Source organism: Pseudopipra pipra, chromosome W (genome assembly GCF_036250125.1).
Source record: "Pseudopipra pipra isolate bDixPip1 chromosome W, bDixPip1.hap1, whole genome shotgun sequence".
Classification (NCBI taxonomy): Eukaryota; Metazoa; Chordata; class Aves; order Passeriformes; family Pipridae; genus Pseudopipra; species Pseudopipra pipra.
This window is the reverse complement of record NC_087580.1, coordinates 59,094,872-59,120,496: the sequence shown is the minus strand read 5'-3', so window position 1 is coordinate 59,120,496 and position 25,625 is coordinate 59,094,872. Positions and strand designations below refer to the sequence as shown.

The 25,625-nt window shown below is 41.5% G+C and overlaps 1 protein-coding gene across 1 annotated transcript in view; it reads left to right on the top strand.

The window, feature by feature from the left end:
• LOC135405146 (homer protein homolog 1-like) overlaps nt 1–25,625 on the top strand; it is a 230,163-nt gene that overhangs the window by 121,050 nt on the left and 83,488 nt on the right. Inside the window, exons 4-5 of the mRNA XM_064639855.1 lie at nt 4,140–4,232; nt 16,102–16,244. Of these exons, the coding sequence (XP_064495925.1) occupies nt 4,140–4,232; nt 16,102–16,244 (236 nt within the window). The remainder of the gene's footprint in view (nt 1–4,139; nt 4,233–16,101; nt 16,245–25,625) is intronic.

Here is a 25,625-nt window from a genome sequence, read left to right as displayed (position 1 = left end):
TCTTTTCTTCAAGTGTTTATTACGCCACACTCTTTTGTGGAGTTTTCCAAAAGCACTATATGCCTAACCCTGCAAGAACAGCTTTGTTGCCATCAAGTGGCAAGCTTTCACCCATAAGGTCCCACACTCAAATCAGCCAGGTCAAAATGGGCTCGTCTTGGCGTCAAATAACATCATTCCACGTATTGCGGAGCTGGTCATATGACACGGATTCTGTAATGATCTCAGGCTCTGGTCCCTCCACTGGTTGTGAAGGCCCATCCTCGTTAACTGGGCATGTTGACTTGGCTTTATTCTTCTTCCTCTGCACTGGGGCCACTTCCGCTGGCTGTGACTTCCCTTCTGGCATGACTGGGGACTGAGCACTTGTGATGTCTATTGGTTTCTCTACTCCACTATCTTTCCCTTCTGACTGTAGGTGGTGTTGCTCAGTCCAGACCATGGTGCGGTAAGCATGGACTAAGGTCCAGCACATTGCTATAAGCTGTCCATCTCTGGAATTTATGGACCGATGTTCTTTCAGGCACTCGGCAACCCTACAGGGGATCTGTGTTTGGTCAGGGGAGAGCTTCCAAGCAATCGGGGGAGAGTATTCCTTCAGCACTTGGCCTATTTCCTCCCATGCTCCCATCCAATCAGAGTGATTTATGTCTAGGGAAGGCTGTTGGGCCGTGGCAGGTGATTGGACTGTGGCAGGTGGTTGGACAGTGGCAGGCTGTTGGGCAGGTTCCTCGGTAGGGGCCCTAGTGTCTGGAGTAGGTCTTGGGGCAGTTACCAAAGACAACCTCACCCCGTCTCTAAATGCTGGGTAGGCCACACTGAACAAACACAGCAAAAACATCATCAGGAATAGAATATTTTTAACATCCAGGGGAAAAATCAACCCTTCAGAAGCTACTGTGGTAGGGCCATATGAGAAGTGGGTGAAGGGTTGGGAAAAAGCATTTGCCTGCATTCCTCCCCCAAAATAGGTCCCATTATCAGTAAACCCCCCAAAATAGTAACCTAGGTTGTGGTAGTAATGCATCCATGTATATATATTCCAAAAGAGAACTATGGGGCCAGAATTTTTCAGCCACTGGTACCAATTTACAAACTTAATTGCAGCCGCAACTGTTGCAGCCATGGTGTCCATCTTTAAGAAGTGATCCATAAATGGAAAGACCATATACACCACCAAATGCTAAAAGAAGTTGGACCACATGATGGCTAATGGTGTGTCTATATGTAATACACAGGTAATTAAACAAGAGGGTTTATTCCTTTTCCACCTTTCCTCTAGTTAAGCCCTACAATTTGGGCACCAATAAATGTCTTAGTTTACCAAGATTATAACTTAGAAATTAAGAAACTTCAGGTGGAAGTGCAGAAAAGGAAAAGAACAGCTTTTTATTAACAAAATCTGAATAAACAACAAATGGTGCAAACTTTCAGAAGAAACAAAACAAAGTCCCAATTCCCCAGGTGCAGGGGAAGAAACCCGTGGCAACCCAGGGCGAGGCGGGGGGAAAGAAGGGGGAAGGCAAGACTGTCCTGGCAGTTCAACAGCTGCTTGCAGCCATGTGCGCCCGCAGCAGCCAGTAGCCAATGGCATCACAGCCAGCGATGAAGGAGTCCTTTCTCCCAAAGGCAGTCCCGAAAGCAGAATACCTCGCTCTGAGATGGGTCAGTCTCTCTCTTTCAGTCGTCCCCTGCAAGGTGTCCCCTGGGGGAAAAATTTCCTCTCAGGAAAAGAAAAGGAGGCGGCCGAAACCAGGTTCCCCACTCTGTCCAGTCTGTAAACTAAACCCAGCCATCCCCGCAGCAACCGTGTTTCCCGAGAGAGCTCGCCCTCCCCCCACTCCCGCGCTGCCCAGCACGTGCAGCTTTGCTCCGTTCCCCCCCCCCCATCCCAGAAGAAACAGATGGGGGAGGTGGGGCAGACACTGGGAAAAAATTCCAATATCTCTTTTCAAACCTATGACACTATGTCACTCTAAACAAGCAGATGATTTCCAAAGCATGTATCAAGTGTTTGAATTTTTGACTATTACTCTTTGGTTCATGTACCTTTGTCCTCCTAAACTGATTACTAGGATAGAGTGAAACAGTGGTAAACTTTTTCTAGGTGATTATTGGAACTGTGAGAATCAGTGGAGCAAGACTATCCTGTATAAAAATAACATCACTCTAATCAACTTCATGTGCAAACAGTATAGAAGAAAATTATTAAACATTTGTTTATCTTCATTAGACCTTTTCTCAATATGTCAGACCACAAATTCACCTCAAGATTGTTCCATCAGGAATCAGACAGAAGTCAGTGATACCTAAAAGATTTCACAGAATCAGCTGGGTTGGAAAAGACCTCTGAGATCATTGAGTCCAACCTATGACCTAACACCACCTTGTCAACTAGACCATGGCACTAAGTGCTACATCCAGTCTTTTCTTAAACACCTCCAGGGACGGTGACTCCACCATCTCCTTGGGCGGCCCATTCCAATGCCCAATCACTCTTTCTGTGAAGAACTTCTTCCTAATGTCTAACCTAAACCTCCCCTGGTGCAGCTTAAGACTATGTCCTCTTGTCCTATTGCTGGTTGCCTGGGAGAAGAGACCAACCCCCACTTGGCTACAACCTCCTTTCAGGGAATCGTAGTGTGTGATAAGGTCTCCCCTGAGTCTTCTCCAGGCTAAACAACCTCAGCTCCCTTAGCCTCTCCTCATAGGACTTATACTCCAGACCCTTCACCAGCTTTGTTGCCCTTCTTTGGACACGCTCCAGCACCTCAACATCCTTCCTAAACTGAGGGGCCCAGAACTGGACACAGTACTCGAGGTGTGGCCTCACCAGTGCCCAGTACAGGGGAAGAATCACTTCCCTAGTCCTACTGGCCACACTGTTCCTGATACAGGCCAGGATGCCATTGGCCTTTTTTGATACTGAATTAGAGTTTCTGGATGGTATATTTTGTCTCCTTCTATATTCAGGAAACATATGCTTTAAAATAATCTGACAACCAAAATATAGGATACCAGTGAAGAGAAATGATAGTTCCTCAAAAACTAATAGCCTACCAGGAGAAATAGTTTAAAGGCAATAGGGTTTCTTAGATCCTGGATAGGAAGTGAAGTTCTGATTGAAAATAGTTGAGGAGATTGAGTCACACAAAGGTAGCCATCATCCCTTTTGAATACGTGTAGTGCAAAACAATTTCTTTGTATGCTGCTGCTGGAGAGATTTAGAAGGTGTTGGTGAAGTTTCCAATGTTTTTGCAGAGTAATCAGTCTTAAGCTGATCTTAAAAAGATCATGTTTTGTATAAAAGCAGTAGCAAGCCAAAATGAATGCTTGGCTACTATAATAGTGTAGTGTCAAGCTGAGATCTATGAAGCCAAATTTTTCTCTAGCCAGAGAATCTAGGCCCTATTCTTAATAAATTGATTTAATTTATCAATTTTAAGTGTGCGTTTCTAAATTGCTGCTTTAGCTATTTTCTGGAAGAGGTACGTGTAGCAGAGAAATCAAGCTTCATATGGCAGTTCAATGGGAAATTCTTGTATTTAGTGTTTGGTATATGTGAGCGTTTAGTTCAATTAATTTGTTCTTTAACTTGATTCATGTCAGTGAACAATCAAGAAATGAACTTGACTCAATATTCCCACTGCTACTTTCTTAATTAGCTACTGAAATTATAAATGCTGTTAAAATTTGGGAAGAAATTAGTGTTCTTTCAGTCATGAAAGAATGAAGCCCATTGAAGGCTCTAGGCTAATAGTGACCATAGTAGGCTTCAGAACCAGATCATTTGTGGTCAGGAAAATAGTAAAACCTGAATCTGAAAGTAGCTGTGCAAGGCAGCTTATCACTATTATATGCCATATATGAGGTGGGTTTTTTTAACACTATTAGCAACAAATTAAATTTTGTTGCATCATAATTTTCCTGTCATATAAACAGAGTACATTATGTCTAAAAGGTATGCCACTGTGTAACTATCTGAAATAAGTATCTAATAAGGAGAAAAATTAAAAAATTCTACTGACAGAATTTGACTGTTTAAAATATTAAGTACAGCATTCTATTCTGCATGTAATATAATTACTTCACACCTACTTTTTCTCTTTTACCTTTTTTTTTTAAATGTGTATCTTCAGTTTGCAGAAAAATTTCAGGAATTCAAAGAAGCTGCACGACTAGCAAAGGAAAAATCCCAAGAAAAGATGGAGCTAACAAGTACACCCTCTCAAGTGAGTCTTATTGCCTGATTTAAGCCTAGTACTTCATAGTCTGTTCTACTTACTGTATCTTATACACATCTTGTATTAAAAATTGAGTACTTCACAGTTTCCCTGAATTCTCTCAGCAGTCAGCTAGAAGTGTCAAGAAGTCTAAGAATGCATTTAATATACTTTGCTGAAGTGTCAAAGGTGCTTGCTTTAATATGAAATTGTCCTTTTGTTTACTCTCATCCCTTTCTTTGAGCTTTCCCCAGAAAATATGTTATTAGTAAAGACAGTGAGCAGTTATGTAAGTAAATCTAGAGTAAAGACCCTTTGTGGTTTTTCCTATTGTATCTATGAAACTTCAGGTGATGGACTGATTACAACAAAAATTGAAGTTTTTTTACTTTTTTAAGCAATAGTGAACACAAAAATAATTCCTCCTCTTGGAGGATGAAGCAGCTTTAAAACTACAGCAGGGGTTCCTGAGCTGAGTAGGATTAATGCAGCTGAGCCTTTTTTTTTCTGGGGAGTGCATCCTCATTCATTGAATCAGTGCATCCCTTGAGTGCTTTGCACTGCAGTATGTTCATGATCTTTGATGGAACAAGGATGGCAGTCAGTTTGCAACATGCTGTACAAATAGGTTTATTGCCACCAGAAAGCTGCATCTGTTGTCTTTCCAAGTCAGTGGAAACCACAACAATACACAATGATCTAACCTCGTGTTTTCCCAGTAGGCATTTTGCCCCAGTGCTAGGTTGGCTTTTGCTATTAAAGGGAAAATGTTCGCTCTACTGTAACAGGAGAAAATAAGGCATTAATTTTTATTAGTTTTCTTGACTGTGTCTAAACTTCTCATAATTGCCATTAATAAATACATAAATAATGGAAGTATTATAATCTAGTTGTAAAGCCCCAGGTTCAAGCCACAGGCTACCCGGGTGTTTTACTTATATTTAAGACTCCCAAGAGTTTGCCCACTCGAACTTTTGCAGAGCCTTTGGTTCTTTGATACCTTGAATTCACATAAAGAGAACACACAACATGCATTTCCCAAGGGACTTCTTTTAATTTAGTGAGAAAATAAGCATTTTGGCAAAAGGTTTTACAGGAGTAACAAACAACTAAGGAGAAGCATTACACTAAAGCACCCAGCAAACACCAACCCACACAACCTAATGAAATACCACCCATTGGTTTTAAGTTACCCATGAGAGGAAGAAAAGAGTAAAGGAAGAAAAGAAATTAAGAGAGGAAAGGAGTAAAGAAAGAAAGGAAAAGAGAGAAAAATAGTTATTGCCAAGAGTCACATAGCAGCAGGCCCCAAGAGAGAAAGGCAAAGAAAATGGAAGCCCTCTGCACCTATATTTATATGCCCTGGTCACTGTGGCCACCCCTCCCAGGTGGGACCACCAGTTTATTGACCACTCAGTGCCCTCCTAGCCGGAGTGAGGAGTAAATCAGCCAATCAGAGGCTCTAGGAGGCATGATGTAAGTGGGCTACCAGTTGGACCTTTTTTGATTGACAGGCTCTTGCCACATGGCTCTGGTGCCATGTACCTTCTGAGCTGCCATGTTGGCTGCAGACCATGTGTCTTCCAATACTGGAGGCCTGGCCCCCTCCCCCGACATACACAGAAGTTGGTTGATTCGACCCAATTAATAAATAACCCAGTGAGATACAAATCCGGTCTCTCACACTAGTATACACTCGGACTTCATAGACACTGAAATGCTTTAGCCAGGCCTCTAGTTGTTGCCTATATTATAGGTAAAACAACTACTCTGCTTCTCTTCTGACATGATGATTAATAATCTGCACTCAGAAGTTAAATCTGAAACTGTTGAATGGAGTGACTTATTTGGTTTGGGTATAAATTTGAGCTACTCATTCAGATTCTTTAGCAGTCGCCCAGGGTTAAAGCTTTTTCTTAATCTATATGAGTTATTAATATTGTTTATTTTCCAGATTTTCCTTTTTATTTGGAGCCTAACATTTTATACTGTAGGCAGCTATAGAAATGTTATCTCAAGCAACTGTATAATACACATTGAGAACTGCGATTTATTTACCACACATTTAGGAATAATTTCATATTCAGGCCTTACTTTTCATCTCTTGGCTTTTAGCTGTGTTGATAAGTTAGTGTGTTATTCCAAATTACAGTTAGTGCAAGTGCTGACGCATCAGCAGAGTAGTCTTCACATAATGCTTCTCATTAGTTCTTCAGAAAGGAGTTTGGAGCAGATGAGGAGTGATGACTTCATGACAGACTGCAGCGCTTCCATAGCGCTGGGGCTTATTTGAAGAAATTTATGTCTGAGGGAAAGACAGGTGCTTGGTAGTGGGGAGGGAAGGTGGGACCCCAGAGACATTTGAAGGAACACTTGCTGTCATTTTGATTATCTGCCAAAAAGTGGTTGCAAGGCATGTAATTCCAGTGTTGCCTTTGTCAATCATTTTACAGTTCTTTTTTCCCTTTTATATAGCGATCCTTGGCAGAGAAGGGAAGGAAAAGAGGAAGAAGATATATTTTCAGTGGCCAGTCAAGACTTTATAGGAACTTGGCTTTTACAGGAAGTTTTGACAGGAAAGGCATTGGGAGGTAGCGTGTGAGTAGCTCAGTTAGCTACTGTTAATCCCTCTGCTGTATTGGACTTGCAGATATCATTCTGCATTAAATTAATAGGTAGAAAGATACTGCATATAAAAACTGGAAAATATGCCTTTAAAACTTACATAAAATATGTTATGTTTCTCATATTACTGCTTAAAAAAATACATTATTTTGTTCATGGCCTATTTTCAGTTACAGGCTTGCCTATGCACTGAAAGTGCAACACTTTGATCTGGAGTTCACTGAGTAGAGTGAATCAATAGGCTGAAAACTGTGTGTGTACTGCTTTTTTTTCCTCTTTATTCTTTAAACTAATGTAATTAGGTTCAAGTACACAACCAAATAGGGTTTGCACCCTCACCCCATCAGTCTTACAACCAGCTGAAAAACTGGAGTCTGAACCACAGTTCTTGGTATTTTTTTCCAAGCCAGAATCTTTCTTCAGATATTTCTTGTGACCCCAGTCATTTCAGATTAAGAACTCTGTTAATTTCTGAAATTGTGTGGTAAGTAAATCAAAATATTCCATTTCTTTCTTCTGTGATTCTGAGACCCTCCCATAATATTAGGAATAGCTATTGGCTGAAAAATTTTAGTATCACAACATTTTTATATTTTAAATATAAATTATTTACCAGGCAAGGATAGTTGTGAGTGTGTGAGAGCACTGATTAACCTGTATTGGTGGAAGAAATATACAGTAGAATCTGATGCTTCTCTTGTATATGCAAATCAGACCCTCATGAATTTGCAGGAAGCAAACCTTTAGGTACTGTATAGACTGTGATGTTTGTTTGCATTAATCTTTGTCACTTGAATTTCATTCAAACCAGACATCTATGAAAGTTCTTTACTGAAAAATAAGCCTAGATGGAACTTACACATTTGTTTTTCTTCTACTGAAATTGTTTTTATGCATTTGTACGTTAAATATTTTAATAAAGCTCTAACTTTATGTATCTAACAATAGTGTTGTAGGAATTTTAGATTAAAGATAAAAGCAAGTCAGATTTTGTGAGATGTGTTATATGTTTTTTAGAACATCTAGTGTAGTTTGGGAAGAGGAGGAAATAACAAAGAAACTCTTGGGTTGATAATACCTTTCATTTAATGGCAGTGAAAACTGTTTATCAAATCAGAGGATAATAATAGACAAACCACATAATTTGTATAAAATAATTAATGTGCCTGATTATCTTGCCAGCTCTGCTCTCCTTTGACACTTTAATCTCAATTCAGTTTCAGTTCAGTAAAATTGTTGTGTAAAAGTATTTAATTTTGATATCTAAAGTATTAACACAAGGTAATAGTTTTGAGTATAAAATAAGTACTTTCTTCCCGAAAGTGGGTAACAATTTACATTCCTAAAATAAATAATTTACATTTATATTATAAATAACACTTCATATTTGTGTAATAAATCAGTGTAAGCTAATTATTTTCTGCTTTTTAATTAGTAGGAAATTAATAAGAAGATGCAGAATGGAGACACTTGTGCATGTGCATTGTATACCTTGAGGAATGCTAAATATAATAGAATTTAAAGTAATTATTAAAATGTTTTACTATAACCCTGTATTACTCAATAATTCAAGTTGCAGAGTGAGATATGTCTCTCGCTATGTGAGAAATACAGTAGAATAAAAGCAAAATTTCAACAATTGTTGTGCTGCAAATGCTTAATATAATTTAAATGAAAATGTTGAGCAATATTTTTGGTTAAGTGACACCAGTGCTTTGTGGAAGGTGATAATGACAGCCAGATCCTATTTTCTTTAAAAGAATTGAGTTTTTCCATCTGGCCAAGTCAAGGGCAACATTTCTTAGAGATATAGGATCAAATTCAGTACTGGCTTTCAAAAAGCCTTATCCTTGTAAACTAGTTGAAGGCTTCAAGTGCAGGCTTAAAATTAGACCCTGATCTTGTAAGATCATGACCAGATACATACAATTTCTTCTGAGATTGCTGTTCTTCAGTTTTCTACAGTGGCAAAGAGATGGGAAGAGGAGCTGCTGGCTTTCCAGAGACTGTGCTTGTGCTTCAGTTTAATAACAGTAAATAGCAGTTTTATCTCTTCTCTATGCAGATGGTAAAAGGCTGTGTGGCTATAGAAGGTGCTTAGCTTTTGGAAATATTGTAATTCAGCCAGTCCTCTGCTGAATAGTCACCCCTCCATGACATCCACTGAACTCTATTCATGAAACGTTACTATCTTAGAGTTAAATGTTACCACTTGATTATTAAAAGCCTACTAAGACATCTTGAAATTGAAATGAGCTACTTAGCTTATATGACTCGCTTATCTCCTGCAAAAATCATTACTTGGAAAACTATATAATAGGAAAGAAAATATTAAAATTAAACCACATTCAGGGACTGAAAAGCCTATAATGTTCTAACTTAGGATGTGGGCTACACAGTGTACTTTGTTTTTTTTTTTAAAGGAAGCACTTTTCAGTGACTAGAAATTGAAAAATAGTGTTTGTTGGCCAAAACATAAATGTATGTGTTGGCATAATGAGAGCTGATTAAAACTGCACCAATGCCTTCTGCTAGGAAGAAAGTCAGTAAGTTTTTCAGGTGTAGATGCCTGGGTATAACTGGAGTATTCTCCTTCCCAGATAATACCATGACCAGAGAGAGCTAGGCCAGACTAACATGTCTATGAAAGTTTTGCGAGGATGTGGTGGTTTACTTTGGCTGAATGCCAGGTGTCCGCCGAGCCTGCGCAGATTCCCCCCCTCCTCCCCAAGGGGAGATGGAGGAAAAAAAAAAACGTGAACAAAAATCCCGGGCTTACCAAGATAAAAAGTTTATATTTACATGGAGAAAAAGAAAGGAAGAAGCTAATAACGTTACAGACACACAGGCAAAGTAAAACAACAGAAAAAGAATTCTACCTCCCTCACTGAACGGTATCTCGGACAGGCGCAGCTGTCTATCCAGTCGTTCCCAGAAGGAAGAAGAAGGCTGAGTTAACTTTCCCTCCCCTTATATAGCCGGGCTGACACAATAAGGCATGGAGTATCCTGTTCCTCCTGGGAAAAGGAAGTGCTATTTGACTACACAAACCTATTACAATCTCCACCCCTTATTCCATACCATTTTACATCACACACATATCCCCATTATCCGCCTACATCCCGTGCTTGTACAGGTCTTGTCTTCTACAGTGGTCTCATCGTTGAGCACTAGCATCAGCTTAGTTCGGGTCTTCCTCGTCTGGTGACTTTTTCTGCAACATACAGCTCAGAATACAAATTAGTTTTTTCCCAAGGTTAAATCTCCTTGAGGTACACACTGGGTTTCCCCATCTTCTCTCATTATCCACCAAGTGTATCCGGGTCCTTGAGCAAAGACAATCCCACAAATGGGCTTGCTTTTGCTCGAGGGAGGGTTAACCCAAACTGCTTTACCTAACATACCTCTCAAATGAATTACTGGGACTTTGTCTCCATCCACAGTATGAAGAGGCTCTTTGGGCAGGGCTGGCTCGATTGACAGAGCCTCTAGTGATGACTAACCAAGTAGCTTTTGCTAGGTGCTGATCCCAGTTTTTGAAAGTCCCCCCACCCAATGCTTTCAAAGTAGTTTTCAGCAATCCGTTGCATCACTCAACTTTTCCAGCAGCTGGTGCATGATATGGGATATGATATACCCATTCAATGCCATGTTCCCTTGCCCAAGTAGTAACTAAATGTTTTTGAAATGAGTCCCATTGTCTGACTCAATGCGCTCTGGGGTGCCGTGTCGCCACAGGACTTGCTTTTCAAGACCCAGAATGGTATTTCGGGCAGTTGCGTGAGGTACTGGATAAGTCTCTAACCATCCAGTGGTTGTTTCCACCATGGTGAGCACATAGTGCTTACCTTGGTGGGTCTGTGGCAGTGTGATAAAGTCAACCTGCCAAGCCTCTCCATATCTATACTTATCCCAGCATCCACCATACCATAGGGGCTTCACTCTTTTTGCTTGTTTAATGGCAGCGCATGTCTCACAATCATGGGTAACCCGAGAAATAGTGTCCATGGTTAGATCCACCCCTCGGTCTCACACCCATCTATAGGTGGCATCTCTGCCCTGATGGCCTGAAGCATCATGGGACCATTGAGCTAGGAACAACTCTCCCTTGTACTGCCAATCTAGATCTACCTTAGACACCTTGACTTTTGCAGCTCGGTCTGCTTGTTTGTTGTTGTCATGTTCTTCATTAACTCGATTGTTGGGTACATGGGCATCTACATGACAGACTCTCACAGTCAACTTCTCAACCCGAGCAGCAATGTCTTGCCATAAATCAGCAGCCCAGATGGGTTTTCCTCCACGCTTCCAATTAATCTTTTTCCACCGATTCAACCACCCCCACAGAGCATTGGCTATCATCCATGAGTCGGTGTAGAGGTAAAGCCTTGGCCATTTCTCTTGTTCAGCAATATCCAGGGCAAATTGAACGGCTTTAAGTTCTGCAAATTGACTCAATTCACCTTCTCCTTCAGTAGCTTCTGCCACTTGTCAGGTGGGACTCCAGACAGCTGCTTTCCACTTTCGGTTCTTCCCTATGATACGACAAGAACCATCAGTGAAGAGGGCATAACGTGTTTCTTCTTCGGATAACTGATTGTATGGTGGAGTTTCTTCAGCCCGATTCACTTGCTCTTTTTCCTCCTCATCGGCCAGACTGAAGTTTCCACTTTCAGGCCAATTTGTTATGATTTCTAGGATTACACGCTGTGTAATCAAAGCAATCCACTTGCTCCATGTAGCGTCAGTGGCATGATGGGTAGGGGGCACCTTTCCTTTGAACATCCAGCTCAGCACTGGTAGTCGGGGTGCCAGGAAGAGATGTGTTTCTGTGCCAATCACCTCTGAGGCTGCTTGTATTCCTTCATAAGCCGCTAGGATTTCCTTCTCCATGGGGGTGTAGCTGGCTTCAGATCCTCTGTAGCTTCAGCTCCAGAAACTGAGTGGTCGGCCTCGGGTCTCACCGGGCACTTTTTGCCAAAGGCTCCAGGAGGGACCATTATCCCCGGCTGCAGAATAAAGCACATTTTTCACATTTGGTTCTGTCCTGACTGGTCCAAGGGCCACGGCGTGTGCAATCTCCTGTTTAATCTGTTTAAAGGCTTGCTATTGTTCAGGACTCTACTGGAAATCATTCTTCTTACAGGTCACTAAATAAAAAGGGTTCACGATTTGACTCTATTCAGGAATGTGCATTCTCCAAAAACCTATGGCCCCCAGGAACACTTGTGTTTCCTTCTTGTTAGTTGGTGGAGCCATCGCTACGATCTTGTTGATGACTTCTGTTGCAATCTGACTACATCTATCTTGCCATTTCACCTCTAGAAATTGGATCTTTTTGGCAGGTCCCTTGACTTTACTCGTTTTGATGGTGAAACTGGTTTTGAGGAAAATCTGGATAATTTCCTTTCCTTTTTCAAAAACTTCCTCTGCTGTGTCCCCCCATACAATAATGTCATCAATATATTGTATGTGTTCTGGAGCCTTACCCTTCTCTAGTGTAGTCTGAATCAGCCCATGGCAAATGGTGGGACTGTGTTTCCATCCCTGGGGCAGTCGGTTCCAGGTGTACTGCACACCCCTCCACGTGAAAGCAAACTTTGGCCTGCACTCTGCTGCTAAGGGGATGGAGAAGAACGCATTGGCAATATCAATGGTGGCGTACCACTTCCAGTTCGTACTGGAGCTCCAACATGTCTGGTACAGCGGCACTCAATGGTGGGGTGACTTCATTTAAGCCAGGGTAGTCCACAGTCAGTCTCCATCCTCCATCAGACTTACGTACAGGCCAGATGGGGCTACTGAAAGGTGAGTGGGTCTTGCTGACCACCCCTTGGCTCTCCAGCTAACGGATCATTTTATGGATGGGGATCACAGCGTCTCGGTTTGTTCGGTAGTGTCTTCTATGCACTATTGTAGTGGCTGTTGGCACTTGTTGATCTTCGACTCGCAATAATCCCACAACAGAGGGATCTTCTGATAGGCCAGGCAGGGTAGATAATTGTCTAAATTTCTCTGTAGCCACTGTGGCTACACCAAAAGCCCATCGATACCCCTTTGGGTCTTTGAAATATCCTCTCCTGAGGTAGTTAATGCCAAGGATGCAAGGGGCCTCTGGACCAGTCACAATGGGGTGCTTTTCCCATTTGTCTTCTGCTAAACTCACTTCAGACTCTAGCACTGATAATTCTTGATGTCCCCCTGTCACTCCAGAAATCCAAATGGGCTCGGTGCTTTTATGCCCTGATGGCATCAAGGTTCATTGTGCGCCAGTGTCTATTAAAGCTTTGTGTCTCTGCGGATCTGATGTGCCAGGCCATCCAACCCACACAGTCCAGTAAACCCTATCGTCCCTTTCCTTCTCCTGGTTGAAGGCAGGGCCTCTCTATTGTTCGTGGTCAGAGTATTCACTGTCTGATCCTTGCATTGCCCAGCTAGAGTTCCCCTCACCAGGATCACAAGAATTGTCCTCAGTTTTTCTGCATTACAAAGGTCGCTGATCTCTTTCCGAGGCCTCTTCATCAACTATGTGGACGGCCTTCTTACTAGGTTTTTTCCCTCTTAATTCTCGTACCCGGGCTTCAAGTTTACAGGTAGGTTCACCATCCCACTTATTCATGTCTTCCCCTTGGTCACACAGAAAGAACCATAGCTCACCTCGTGGCCTGCTCCTGGGGTTTCCTTTCCTCCTGAGTGAGGCAGGAGGAGACCAAGACTGAGACCTCTTTCTTAGGCTGTTTCTGCGGCAGTTCTCACATTCAGGGCATTTGTAAGGCCTCTCCATCCTCTCCCTGGTGTGGGTGCGTTGGTGTCGAAGATCAGAGCTTTCTCTGAAATCTAACTTGCTAGCCCGGGGGAATGAGGAGGCTTCCACACCTTCTGCTATACTCCGTATCCAGACAAACATCGTATCCACATTTGGTTCAGTCATCCTTGGATGATATAGTGTTACCAGGCAGTTAACGTATGATGCAGGGGCACCTTTAATTACTTTTCTCCACATGGGCAGCATGCAAGGAACACGCTCTGGATTTTGGTAGTGGGGGTCGCCTGGGTCACTGTAAATCATTTCCATCATGGCCAATTCCCGCAGGTACTGGATGCCTTCCTCTGCAGTAGTCCATCTTCTTGTAGAGCTCATTAGATCTTCTTTAAATGGGTACCTGTCTCTCACAGCAAAGAGGATCCAGGTCCAAAGACTGCTAATAAATCTCTCTTTTCCAATTTCCTGTTCAATTTCACGATCTCAGGCAATAGATCCTAGTTGCCGTGCTTCATGACCTTCTAACAGGTGACTACCAGCCCCATCATCCCAGCATCGGAGCAGCCAGGTAAGAATTCGTTCACCAGGCTACCGGCTGTAATCTCTCCGCAGTTCCCGAAGTTCTGATGGGGTCATGGACTAGGTAACTTCGCTCTCCTGTCTAGTTTCCTCTCTGCTTCTCTCATGTGGAAGTGGAGGTGGAAGCACCCTCGCTCTCTCTAATGAATCACCGGCTATTTGTCCTGCCTCCCTTTCTTCTCTCGGAGGCGCAGGCAGGGTAGATCCTTCTCCTTCTTCCTCCCTTACTAATCACGGAGGTAGACCTGTAGGTCCTGCAGAGCTCCTTATCCATGTCTTTCTTTTCACTACAGGGGCAATACTGACTTCAGATGTCGTGGTTTGGGTCCCTGTCTCAGTCATATTCTTTTTAGAATATTGAACAGTAGCTCAAGAAGCACAGGTCAGGCCCCAGTACAGGGTGAGAAGTTGCTGGTTTTGATCGGGGTAGGCAAGGCAGCCTTCCATCAAATGACGTGTCCATTTGTTGGGGTTGAATATTTGTTCTGGTGTGAAGTCCCAGGCAACAGGGGGTGTTAGACACCCTAAGAACCTGCCTAAATTCATCCACATCCCTTGCCACCCAGGAACTGGCCCCTTTAGAGAACATCCCAGTAAATTGTCTCTCGAAGTTGGTTTTGTCCTGGCACAAGGCAACAAAAACAACACTACCTTCCCCACTCCCCATAATGTTTTAAGAGCATTGGTTAAAAGCAGTAATAAAGCCAAACAACTCAGGTAAGGATTAGTAAGGATCACAGGTGCTTTCATTACCAGGCCCTCTATGTCAAAATCAAGAACAGAAAAAAGGTTGATTTCTTTCCCTTCTGTGTTTTTTAAGGGGTAAGTTCCACACTCTATCAAAACTGTTAGTAAAATTACAGGTCTCCCCACAAGAACTGGGCAAATTGCCATGTTTTTGTTATATGTTCTCAACTTAGTGTAAACAAACAGATAAGTGAGGCAGTTATTTTATAAACAATCTCCCCTTGGCAGTCTTCCTGGGTTTCCGGCACCAAGAATGTGGTGGTTTACTTTGGCTGAACGCCAGGTGTCCGCCGAGCCTGCACAGATTTCCTCCCCCTCCCCAAGGGGAGATGGAGGAAAAAAAAAAGTGAAAAAAAAATCCCAGGCTTACCAAGAACAAAAGTTTATATTTACATGGAGAAAAAGAAAGGAACAAGCTAATAACGTTACAGACACACAGGCAAAGGAAAACAACAGAAAAAAATATTCTATCTCCCTCACTGAATGGCATCTTGGACAGATGCAGCTGTCTATCCAGCCATTCCTGGAAGGAAGAAGAAGGCCGAGTTAACTTTCCCTCCCCTTATATAGCCGGGCTGACGTAACATGGCACAGAATATCCTGTTCCTCCTGGGAAAAGGAAGTTCTATTTGACTACATAAACCTATTAGCTGTGCTGAATAAGTTTTCTTTACAGATGGCTCATAGGTGAAGCTGTGAATGCATCATCAATGGCTGTTATACTGTTCACTTTAGTTAATATGCAAAACGAAAGCTAGATTTTTAAACAAATATCAGAATTCTTTGTTTCACCATGTTAGAATATAAAGTAACAGATAAGAATCCTGGTTGCCAATAGTCGCCTGTTATGTAGCTGGCCGAGGGCTGCATATAATATCAGGTAACAGAGTGAGGTCTGTGATAAGTGGGAGGCTGGATACTTGCAAATAAATCATAGATCAGATGTGTTTTGTGGAAGATAATATGAATCCTATGGTAATACACTTCTAAATTAAATTCACATGATGAAATATGGCCACAAGTGATACTGGAAATCTATGAGCCTCACATTAATACTGATTAAAATTTGTATCTCATATAAGAATAAATAAGATTATATACACATAGCCTTCCTGAGCAGGTCACTCGGTAATTCTAATGTGTCATTTGTTTGTTTTACTTAAGGAATCAGCTGGAGGGGACATTCAGTCTCCTTTAACGCCACAAAGTATTAATGGGACAGATGACGAGAGAGTGATGCCGGAAGTGACACAGAACTCAGAACCAAGGGCTGAACCAACCCAGAACGCATTGCCATTGACCCATAGGTACAGATTCCATTCCCACATCCTGATTAAGTGATACTTATCTCCTTCCTCATTAAAGGGACCTTTTCTCATGTCATGGTTTCCACCTAACAAAATTAAGGATTAAATTATTTGCATTTTAATCTTTGTTTTCACAAAAAAACATGAGGAACTCTCTTTGAATAACATTTTGGGGAGCATTATTTTATAATTTAATCAGTTGAATCAGCTTGAACACTGGTTAGTGCAGGTGTCCCTTTAACAGGAAGCATTATTTCAATGTTTGAGATCTTAGTAAAGTTAATTGCTTCTTAGAATATTCAAATTTAATTATTTTTGCAAACGTTTTCTTTAAATGAATGATAGGATTGGATGTCAGCCTTTCATCAATGAGTTGTTGGAAGAAAAAGGACTCTTACAACACTTATGGATTATAAATTTTAAAGCAGCCTTTAATTAAACAGTTCTCTGACAGTTGAAAACATTTGTCAACTTTTTTTTGAAACATGAGAGAAGTGTAATTGTGCTTCAGACTGAATTTTAATTCATTGCACTAGGAATACTGTACTCTTCTTTAAGAAAACTATGTCTTTTAATAATACAAATAATGAGTTAGGATGGATATATCCCACCTATCAGAAATGACTGTACATGGGACACTCAATAAAACTCATTATGTACTGAGATCATGGAAAGTAACTTAAATATTTAATAAACTTAGAGCAAAGTTAGAAATACTAGATTTATTTTTTTAAACATGGTCTGAATCAGTTTAAATAGATTTTAAGAGCTCTTGATCAAAGGTTGGGGAACACTAGGATGTCAGATATGTCATGCAAATAATTCAGAATGAGCAGAGATGGAATTGTTCAAGACTTCTCTTTTCTTGTAAAAGAACAATACTATTAAACATTTACATTTTCAAATGAGAAAAACCAAATACTTTTTTAGCTGAGTGATTGTGTTTACTTTTACACTTCAGTCCTCAACAGTTCTTCTATTGCATGTTTTACAAGAAATGGTGCTTTGTAAGAAAGCTCTGTGCATGTTGAAGTAGTATTACATGTTGCATATCAGTGTTCTGTAACGAGTTAATTTAAACTTACTGTTTCTGTGTTGGAATTCTCTATCAATATCTTTGTGAAAAGGAGTCGTGATAGAGTCCACACAGGACTACTGGTTTCTTGGTTTTTTTTTAAATGTGATCTTCTGTCTCAGTTTCCATATGTAAATATGTTTTCTGGTATGACTATATAGTAACTATGCTCTGCTATACAATGACCATGACTGAAGATATTTTTTGAAACTACCCAGTTGTAATTTTTGATGGTGTTGAATAGAAGTTAGAAAATTTTTACATGCTTTGCATTTTTATATTTACTTCACGTATGCAGTGTGGTTGCCTAGTTTCAGTTTATTGTCCTGTTAAGTACCACTAGCTAGAATTGGTCTTCCAACAATAACTCTGCATTTCAAAGGTCACTTCTCATGATGATTCTCATGGGAATCATATATCATTCTGTGCTGGTTTCAGCTGGGGTAGAGTTAATTTTCTTCACAGTGGCTAGTATGGGGCTATGTTTTGCATTTGTGCTGAACACAGGGTTGATAACATAGAAATGTTTTTGTTATTGCTGAGAAGGGCTTACACAGAGCCAAGGCCCTTTTTGTTTTTCATACTGCCATGCTGGCAAGGAAGTTGGGAGTGAATGGGAGGTTGGGAGGAGACACAGCTGGGACAGGTGACCCAAACTGACCAAAGGGATATTGCAGACCATATGACATCATGCTCAGTATATAAAGTGAAGGGGAAGACATTTGGAGTGATGATATTTGTGTTCCCAAGTAACCATTACGCATGATGGGGCCCTGCTCTCCTGGAGATTGCTGAACACCTGCCTGCCCGTGGGAAGCAGTGAATTAATTCCTTGTTTTTCTTTGCTTCTGTGCAGGGCTTTTGCTTTCCCTATTAAACTGTCTTGATCTCAACCCATGAGTTTTCCATCTTTTACCCTTTCAATTCTCTCCCCAGTCCCACTGGTGGGGGAGTGGGCGAGTGGTTGCATGGGCCTTGATTACTGGCTGGGGTTAAACCTGTCTTGGTTTGAGACAATTTGGAGCAGCGGAGACCTCAGACAGAAGTCCTCTCCCTCGGATTCAATACCTCTGGTTTCTCCAATACAGAGAGAGAGACCAAATATGCCCAGATATAAGTGAAAAAAACCCGTCTTTACCAAGAAGAATGCTAATAACAATACTGATAAAACTGGGTTAAACCAACTGATGAGGAGAAACTTCCCAAGCCCCACTCATTGGACCAAATTGAGATGACAGCTGGCCTCCCTCACACAGAAAAAAACCACACATGGCCACATGGTTCACCTCCCCCATGCCTGGAAAACCTGGCAGGAACAGTTGGAGAGTCAGCACTGGAGTGAGGTTGCAGTGCTGGTACAGGCAGTCAGAGCAGAGCTGCAGACCCCCCAGGCCACTGGAAGGACCCGCAAGATGCCCATTGGATCCAGCAATTTCAATGTTTGTTCATTGAAGTGGTTGTAGTCCTTTCAAGGTGGTGGTGGAAGCCCCCAGGAAAGGAAGGTCCCGTGTGCTGAGGGAAGAAAATCCAGTATTAAGTGAAGTCTGAGTGGGGTCTTTTATTGGGTTTAGGGTAGGTGGGAATACCCTTAAGTACCTCCCCTGGGGCAGGGAGTTCTACACTGGATGATGTAATACTGGATCATGGGACATTTCAGGAGTCTTTGACACCTTCTAAGATGTTACAGCTGCCTGTTATGTCAGCACAGGTGGATCCATTATCCCAGGCAACCAACAATAGGACAAGGGGACATGGGCTCAAGCTCTGCCAGGGGAGGTTTAGGTTAGATGTTAGGAAGAAATTCTTTACAGAGAGGGTAATCAGGCATTGGAACAGCCTACCCAGAGAGGTGGTGGATTCACCATCCCTGGAGGTTTTTAAAAAGAGATTGGACGTGGCCCTTAGAGCCATGATATAGTAATTGGAATTGGATCAGGGGTTGGACTTGATGATCTTGGAGGTCTTTTCCAACCCAATCTATTCTATGATTCTATGATTCTATGATTATGGCTCATCAGAAGAGATGAATATCTTCAGGCTATGTGTGAATTGTCCCGATGCTTCCCTGGAGGGGAGTTATCACAGCTGAGTCATTTTTGTAAGGACAAAGAAACAACACCCAGCTTGTAGCCTGAGGTGGCTGGTGTGCATGCCCTCAGGACCTGAGTGGTTACTTTGCCCATCATCAGCTTGCACCTGGATTGTCTGAGTCATCAGCATTCCAGTCTTTCACATTAGTGGATACATTCTTCTCCCCTGAATAATAGTACCAGCCTTATCTTATCTCAAGTTCCCATCACAGTCCAAATTGGTCGGCATATTTGGGGAAAAGAGAAAAGGTGGATACCAGTGTGGCAGTTTGAGCCACATTAGAAATCCAGAATCCAATTTCCAGGCCTCCCCCCACCCCTTCCCACAATTTATCCCAACACCGGAGAGAAACTTTCAGACCAGAGGCTTCTATAGGGGGAATGGGAAGTATATACATTTATTTACACAAATAAATGCTATACAAACTAAAGGCAAATATATATATATTACATTTCTATCAGTCTTTTAAGCCCCTCCCTTTAACTTTAGTCCAGGAGAAACCTTTCAGGCTGGGAAGTAATCAGTCTCTCCCTCACCAAGCTCCAGCTGTTTGTGGAAGTTTTTCCTCCTCACAAAGTCTAAGAAGATAGCTTTGAGTCCTTTCTCCTCAGTTTGCTGTGTGATCTCTCAGTCTCATACCTCAGTTCTGTAGGCTGCTGTAGTGTAGCTTATCAACGTACGCATCCTGGAATGTTGATTCCTCCTCCGGGTTTTCAGCTGTCCTGCATTTAAATCACGGCAGAGACATCCTCCGGGCCTCTCTCTTCGGTCCGTCTCCAATTTCACCTGGGATTCTTCTCCCGAGCGCCGAGCTGATTTGTTATCAGCCTGTCCACTTGGCTCTGCTTCAAATGCTGAGCCTTAAAATCCACCCCCCATCAGCCTCAATGCAGTGGGGGGGAAAAAAGCCCCCTAGCCTTGGCCACAGGCAGCTCGGTCCAGTTATACACTGTCCCAAGCGTCCCGCAGCTGCGGGGGGGGGAAGAGGGCCTAACCTCCTCCCTCTTACCTCAGGTGCTGTGAATTTCTTTCTTCACAGCACACTCACTCTAACTGCTGCCTCTAACTCTGGCCTAGGCAGAGTTGGGGGGGCCGCAGGGTTCCCCCTCTCCCCCGGATCGGGAAAGAGGGAGCCCAGCCACCCCCTGGCCTTCTCCACCTACACCCAGCAGACACCAACAGCAAAAACTGCCAACAGCTTCCGGTGCTGTGTATATATGATTTTTCAGCAGAAGCGAACAACATGAGTGGTGATTGGCTCTCCAGGGAACACTGCCCTGGCACCCAATCACCTCTGAGCCCCCAAACTCTCGGGGGGGGGCAATTTCAAACTATGACACCAGAATTTTTGTGTAACCCAGGACAAACCATGACATGTGCTAATGGCAGCTTCAACTTTGTTAGCAAGCTATTACCAAAGAAAATGCATATTTGTTCAAAGTATTTGAAATAAATTTAATTTTGGCTTAGATAAGGTTTTTATTAGAAATAAAGACTCATATGGGTTAGTTTTGTTTTTTTTTAATACTGAAAAGCTCAAGTGAGGACATTTATATATCATTATTTAACCCAGACAGAAAACGCTTTCAGGTGCTTTCTGACAATTTTTTAATAGAAAGAAAAGAATCCTTTTGTGTGTGTGAGTGTCAAGGAACACTGTCTCAATCAGAAGGAAACTACCATTTAAAGATATGTATATTCCAAAAGATTCCAGTTATTTCCCAGCACCATTATGTTTTTCTAAATGAGGACAGAACTTAATTTGGAAATCAGCTGCTTTGATTCGATATAATTGTTAGCTGTAATGAAAGCTCTCTAAAATGGCACTATGTAACACATGCATGAAAGAGATGGAAAGTGAAGCCTCCAGGATTGTGCTAGTGCTGGTTAAGTGGGTGAGCAAGTTTGAGCTGTCTTCCTGCCAAAATCTCCAATGCTCAGCAAAAGCCCTTCCCCTCCCTCCCCTTTTCAGCAAAAAAAGGAAAGGGAAAAAAAAATTATAGAAACTGAAAGAAACCAAAACCAACTGAATTATACCAAAATATATGTGTATTTTTACATATATACAGTTATATACAGTTATATACAGTTATATACAGTAAGGATATTATGTACAACTCCCAAGAAAGGAGAGAGGAGAAGGGAAAATGGGAAAAAGGGGGCAAAAAAGGGACAAAAATAAAACAGGTATGCACAAAGGAGAAACCCAGTAACTAACAAAATAAAGAACTATTAAAATCTCACCACTTCCCTTGAGAAAAGCAGGACAACTGGACGCGGCCCAGCACTCCCCCCTCACGCGTGGTAGACAACAGCAGTCACTGTAGGCCTCAGCTCCAGATAAGCAAGACCGAGACAGGAACCTACCATTCCCAAACCTCCCCGGAAGAGAAGAGAGTGAGGTCTCTCTGGTCGACTTTATTTATACCTCAGTTTACGTAAAGGAATAGCATGGAATACTTCTTTAGTCACTTCCTTAGTTCCTTCCTGGTTACAAGCTGGTCTCCAGGAAGGCCTAGAGTGAAAACTGTTACAGTGGGCATGTTTTTAGAGATCATTCATAATATTAAATTGGCAAGTAGACTCATATCTGCTATTAGGAGAATGGTCAAGGTGCACGTGTTGCTTATCTTCTTAAAATGAAGCAACTTTGCAACTAACAGAACTAATTTTAACGGCTGGGGGAATGGATGAGAACCAAAACTAAAAATAGCCCAACACTTGAGAAAGTAAATCATCACCTCCCGTGTGCATCTAAGGAAGTTCTAGTTCAGAGCATGAGAATTGCCTACTTCCTGCTGTTTGTTTAGCAAGAACTCCAAGGGGTGATTCAGACAATGTGAACTGGGTGTTTGAAATTAGATGATATAAATACCATACTTAGGGACAAGTGAGCACTCTTCTAACATATCTGTCAAGTACATTCTTAGAACAGGAATATAATCCTTATGCAATTTATATTAAAAAGCATGCAACTTGCAACATATAATTATTTCCGCCTTTAATCACATGCATAAGAATTAAAAGAAAAATGTAGTAAAAATGAAGAAAATCAAAAAAGGAATTATCTTCCTGTATTGAGTTTCTGTTGCCAGGTTTTGGTAGCAGGAGGGTTACAGGGGTGGCTTCTGTTAGAAACTGCTAGAAGCTTCCCCCCCATGTCCTGCAGAGCCAATGCCAGCTGGCTCCAGGATGGACCCACCACTGGCCAAGGCCAAGCCAATCAGGAGTGATAGTAATGCCTCTGTGAAAACATACTTAAGAAGGGAAAAAAAGTTGTTGGGCAGACGTAAATTGCAGCCAGGAAAGAGCAGAGTGAGAACATGTGAACAACTCTGCAGACACCAAGGTCAGCGGAGAGGAAGGGAGAGGAGGTACTCCTGGCGCCAGAACTGAGGTGCCTTTCATCCAGTCAGGGTCAACCCACTACACTTGCTTAAGGAAGGAACTTTTAATTTTCTAAAACAATATATCCATTGTGTTCAACTAATCCAAAATATGGATGACATTAAAAGATTTTGTGTTAATACCTCGGCAACTGTAAACATTGCCTCTATAAATTGAGATATGTGGTATGTCAGATTAAATCAGATTCTGTTCATTTGTGAATTTTGTTAGGTATTTTCAATAATACAGTTTTCTCAAATATGTTATGCCATTTAGGAGTCTACTCTTAAGACACGGTGACTTTTTAATGTCATCTTTAGGCATTGCTGGAGGACTTTTTCTCTTTATTCTAGATTTTCCTAGTAATTTAGTTGAATAATTTACTTTTTATTTTATGCATTTTGATACCAGGTATGTATTCTTGTTTAAATTTGTGAGCAGTGTCTGTGAGGTTTCTTTTATGGGATGATTTGTACATATATTATTTAGAATATTTGCTGTTTTGTTAGTTCTAAACTCAAATACACAATCATCTTTTAATGAGAATTCAAATGATAGTTATAGGAGATCATATGTAGACAGTTGATACCTCATGTTTTCTTCATACATACTTCCATTTTTCATTGACATTGCTGAGAGTCATCATAGGAAACCTTTCAACCAGTAAGTAAGGATAAGCTGCAAACTGAACTTTCCCCAAACACCATGAAGGAGTCCAAGGTGTTGTCTTTACTACACTAGAAATCTCTCAGTAATTTTTGCTGAAGTTAGGTCAGCATTTCCAACTGTAACAGGAACCTCTTGCACTTGTGTCTTTTGAAATATTTTTTCAAAACTGAAAACTGTCATTAGGATCAACAAGAACAGAGACCAAAGAAATGCTACACATTCTCCACAAAAAAGCACAGTGAAAATTTTTGAGACTAAATAGTCACTTTGTGGAATTGCTTTTTATTTTAAAGTAATCTGTGGAAATACTTATTATTTTGAGGGTACAAATGTCATGCCTTGTTTGGATTGGAAACCTCAGTGTATATTTACAGATATTTTTCAGCTGCCCATTTAGAGAAATATTCTCTACAGAAACAGAAAGCCAATAACATCTGAAGTTACCAGGAAAAAACCCACATAGCTATTCATCCCCTGAGCCTCTAGTGAATTTTCTAACAGTCACGACCCTTGAAAAGAGAAGCCTTTTGTGAAAAACAAAGGCAGAGGGGATGTTTTTCAAGACAAATATGAACATATTTGATTGCTCAAACTTCGCTGTCCCATCCTGGTTGGTTAGGGAAGTTAATGCCTGAAAGTATCTCACGACCAAGATAATGTGAACCATTCATGCTTATACCTTCCGTTTAGGATTAATTCTTGATGGGGGGCTTTCTTCAGAGTCTGTTATTTTGACTACTTGTAACAAGACTCCTATGGCAGTCTGTTCTGCAGGTAAGAGTATCACGCAGTTTGCACCCATCTGCACACATGTGCTTTGCCTCTCCAAAAATGGACCTGTTCAAATTATGCCCCAAAAAGCCAGTCAAAAGCATAGTCACAGAATATTAAAAGCTTCTTGTAGTCTAGACTTGGGTTTCAGGGTGCATATTCCCATCCACATAGGAATTCTTTAAAAGTTTACACAATTTTAGAGAAAGAAAATTTAAGAGAATTGAAGATTTGTGGCCTTCTGATCACTTTTAAGTATGCTGCAGAACAATATGCATCAGTATCTTTTTTCGATTCTGTCCTAGTTAGGACAGCTGAGACCAGTTCATCACTGGATGGGTGTAACCCAAAACTGTGTATTCTATAGCCTTCCATGCCATTTCCCAGAAACTGTTATCAGTGAACCATTTACACTATCTGCACATAAAGCCTGACTCCTCAGGCTATAAACTAGGTGCTAAGAGGCCTGCGAGATAGGAGTTGCTCTTGTCCTCACACCCATTAAGGAACTCCCCGCCCTGAGGGAGGTACTGAGCATTCCTGCCTGAACTGGAGGATATATAATCTTGGAGTCTTGGGACCTTTTTAACCACTCGTGGGATCCAGAGGAAGACTGCAGACCACCGCTCTCAACCAGACTGCAGACCACCACTCTCGACTGGACTGCAACCACCACTTTTCAACCAGACTGCAACCATCACTCTCGACCAGACTGCAATCACCACTCTTGACCAGACTGCAACAGCACTCTCACCAACAGGTTTCCCCTCTCCTTTTCCTTTGGACTCAGGGGGCCCAAAGAACACCACTCTGTTCATACCCCAGGGTGCTGGGTTATATATTTGGGTTTTGTGGGTTAAAACCAATTGTTTGTCTGTATAATCATACTTATTGTATTATTTTATTAAATTGTTATTCTGACTTATAATCTCTCTTTTGAGTTGGGTTCATTTCCCCTGCTGGTTTACCTTTAAACCAGCACAGATTCTTATGTATTTTACTCATCTCAAGATTCGCTTATTGTCAACTTTGGATTATTTTGTAAAATCAATATACAGAACATTAATGAACTTGTGTAACTTATTGTAGTCATGGCAAAATGCCTCTGTCATATTCCTTAGAAGTACAAGAAATTGAAGTGTTACTGAACAATTTTGAGTTCAAAGTCCACAAGCTAAAAAACAGCTTAAAAAAACCAACTCAGAAAACAAGGGAAAATAGGTAAGCTTTACAAATAAATCTAGTTAAGATAGTAATTCCTTTGGAGAATGTTGTGGCCTGGGTTCTCTGTGGGAGAACTGACAAGTTCTACCACATTCACTTGACATCGGGGCCAAAAAATTATGCCTGAGGGGCTTCCGTAGTGCCCTGGATACATTTCTTCCTAG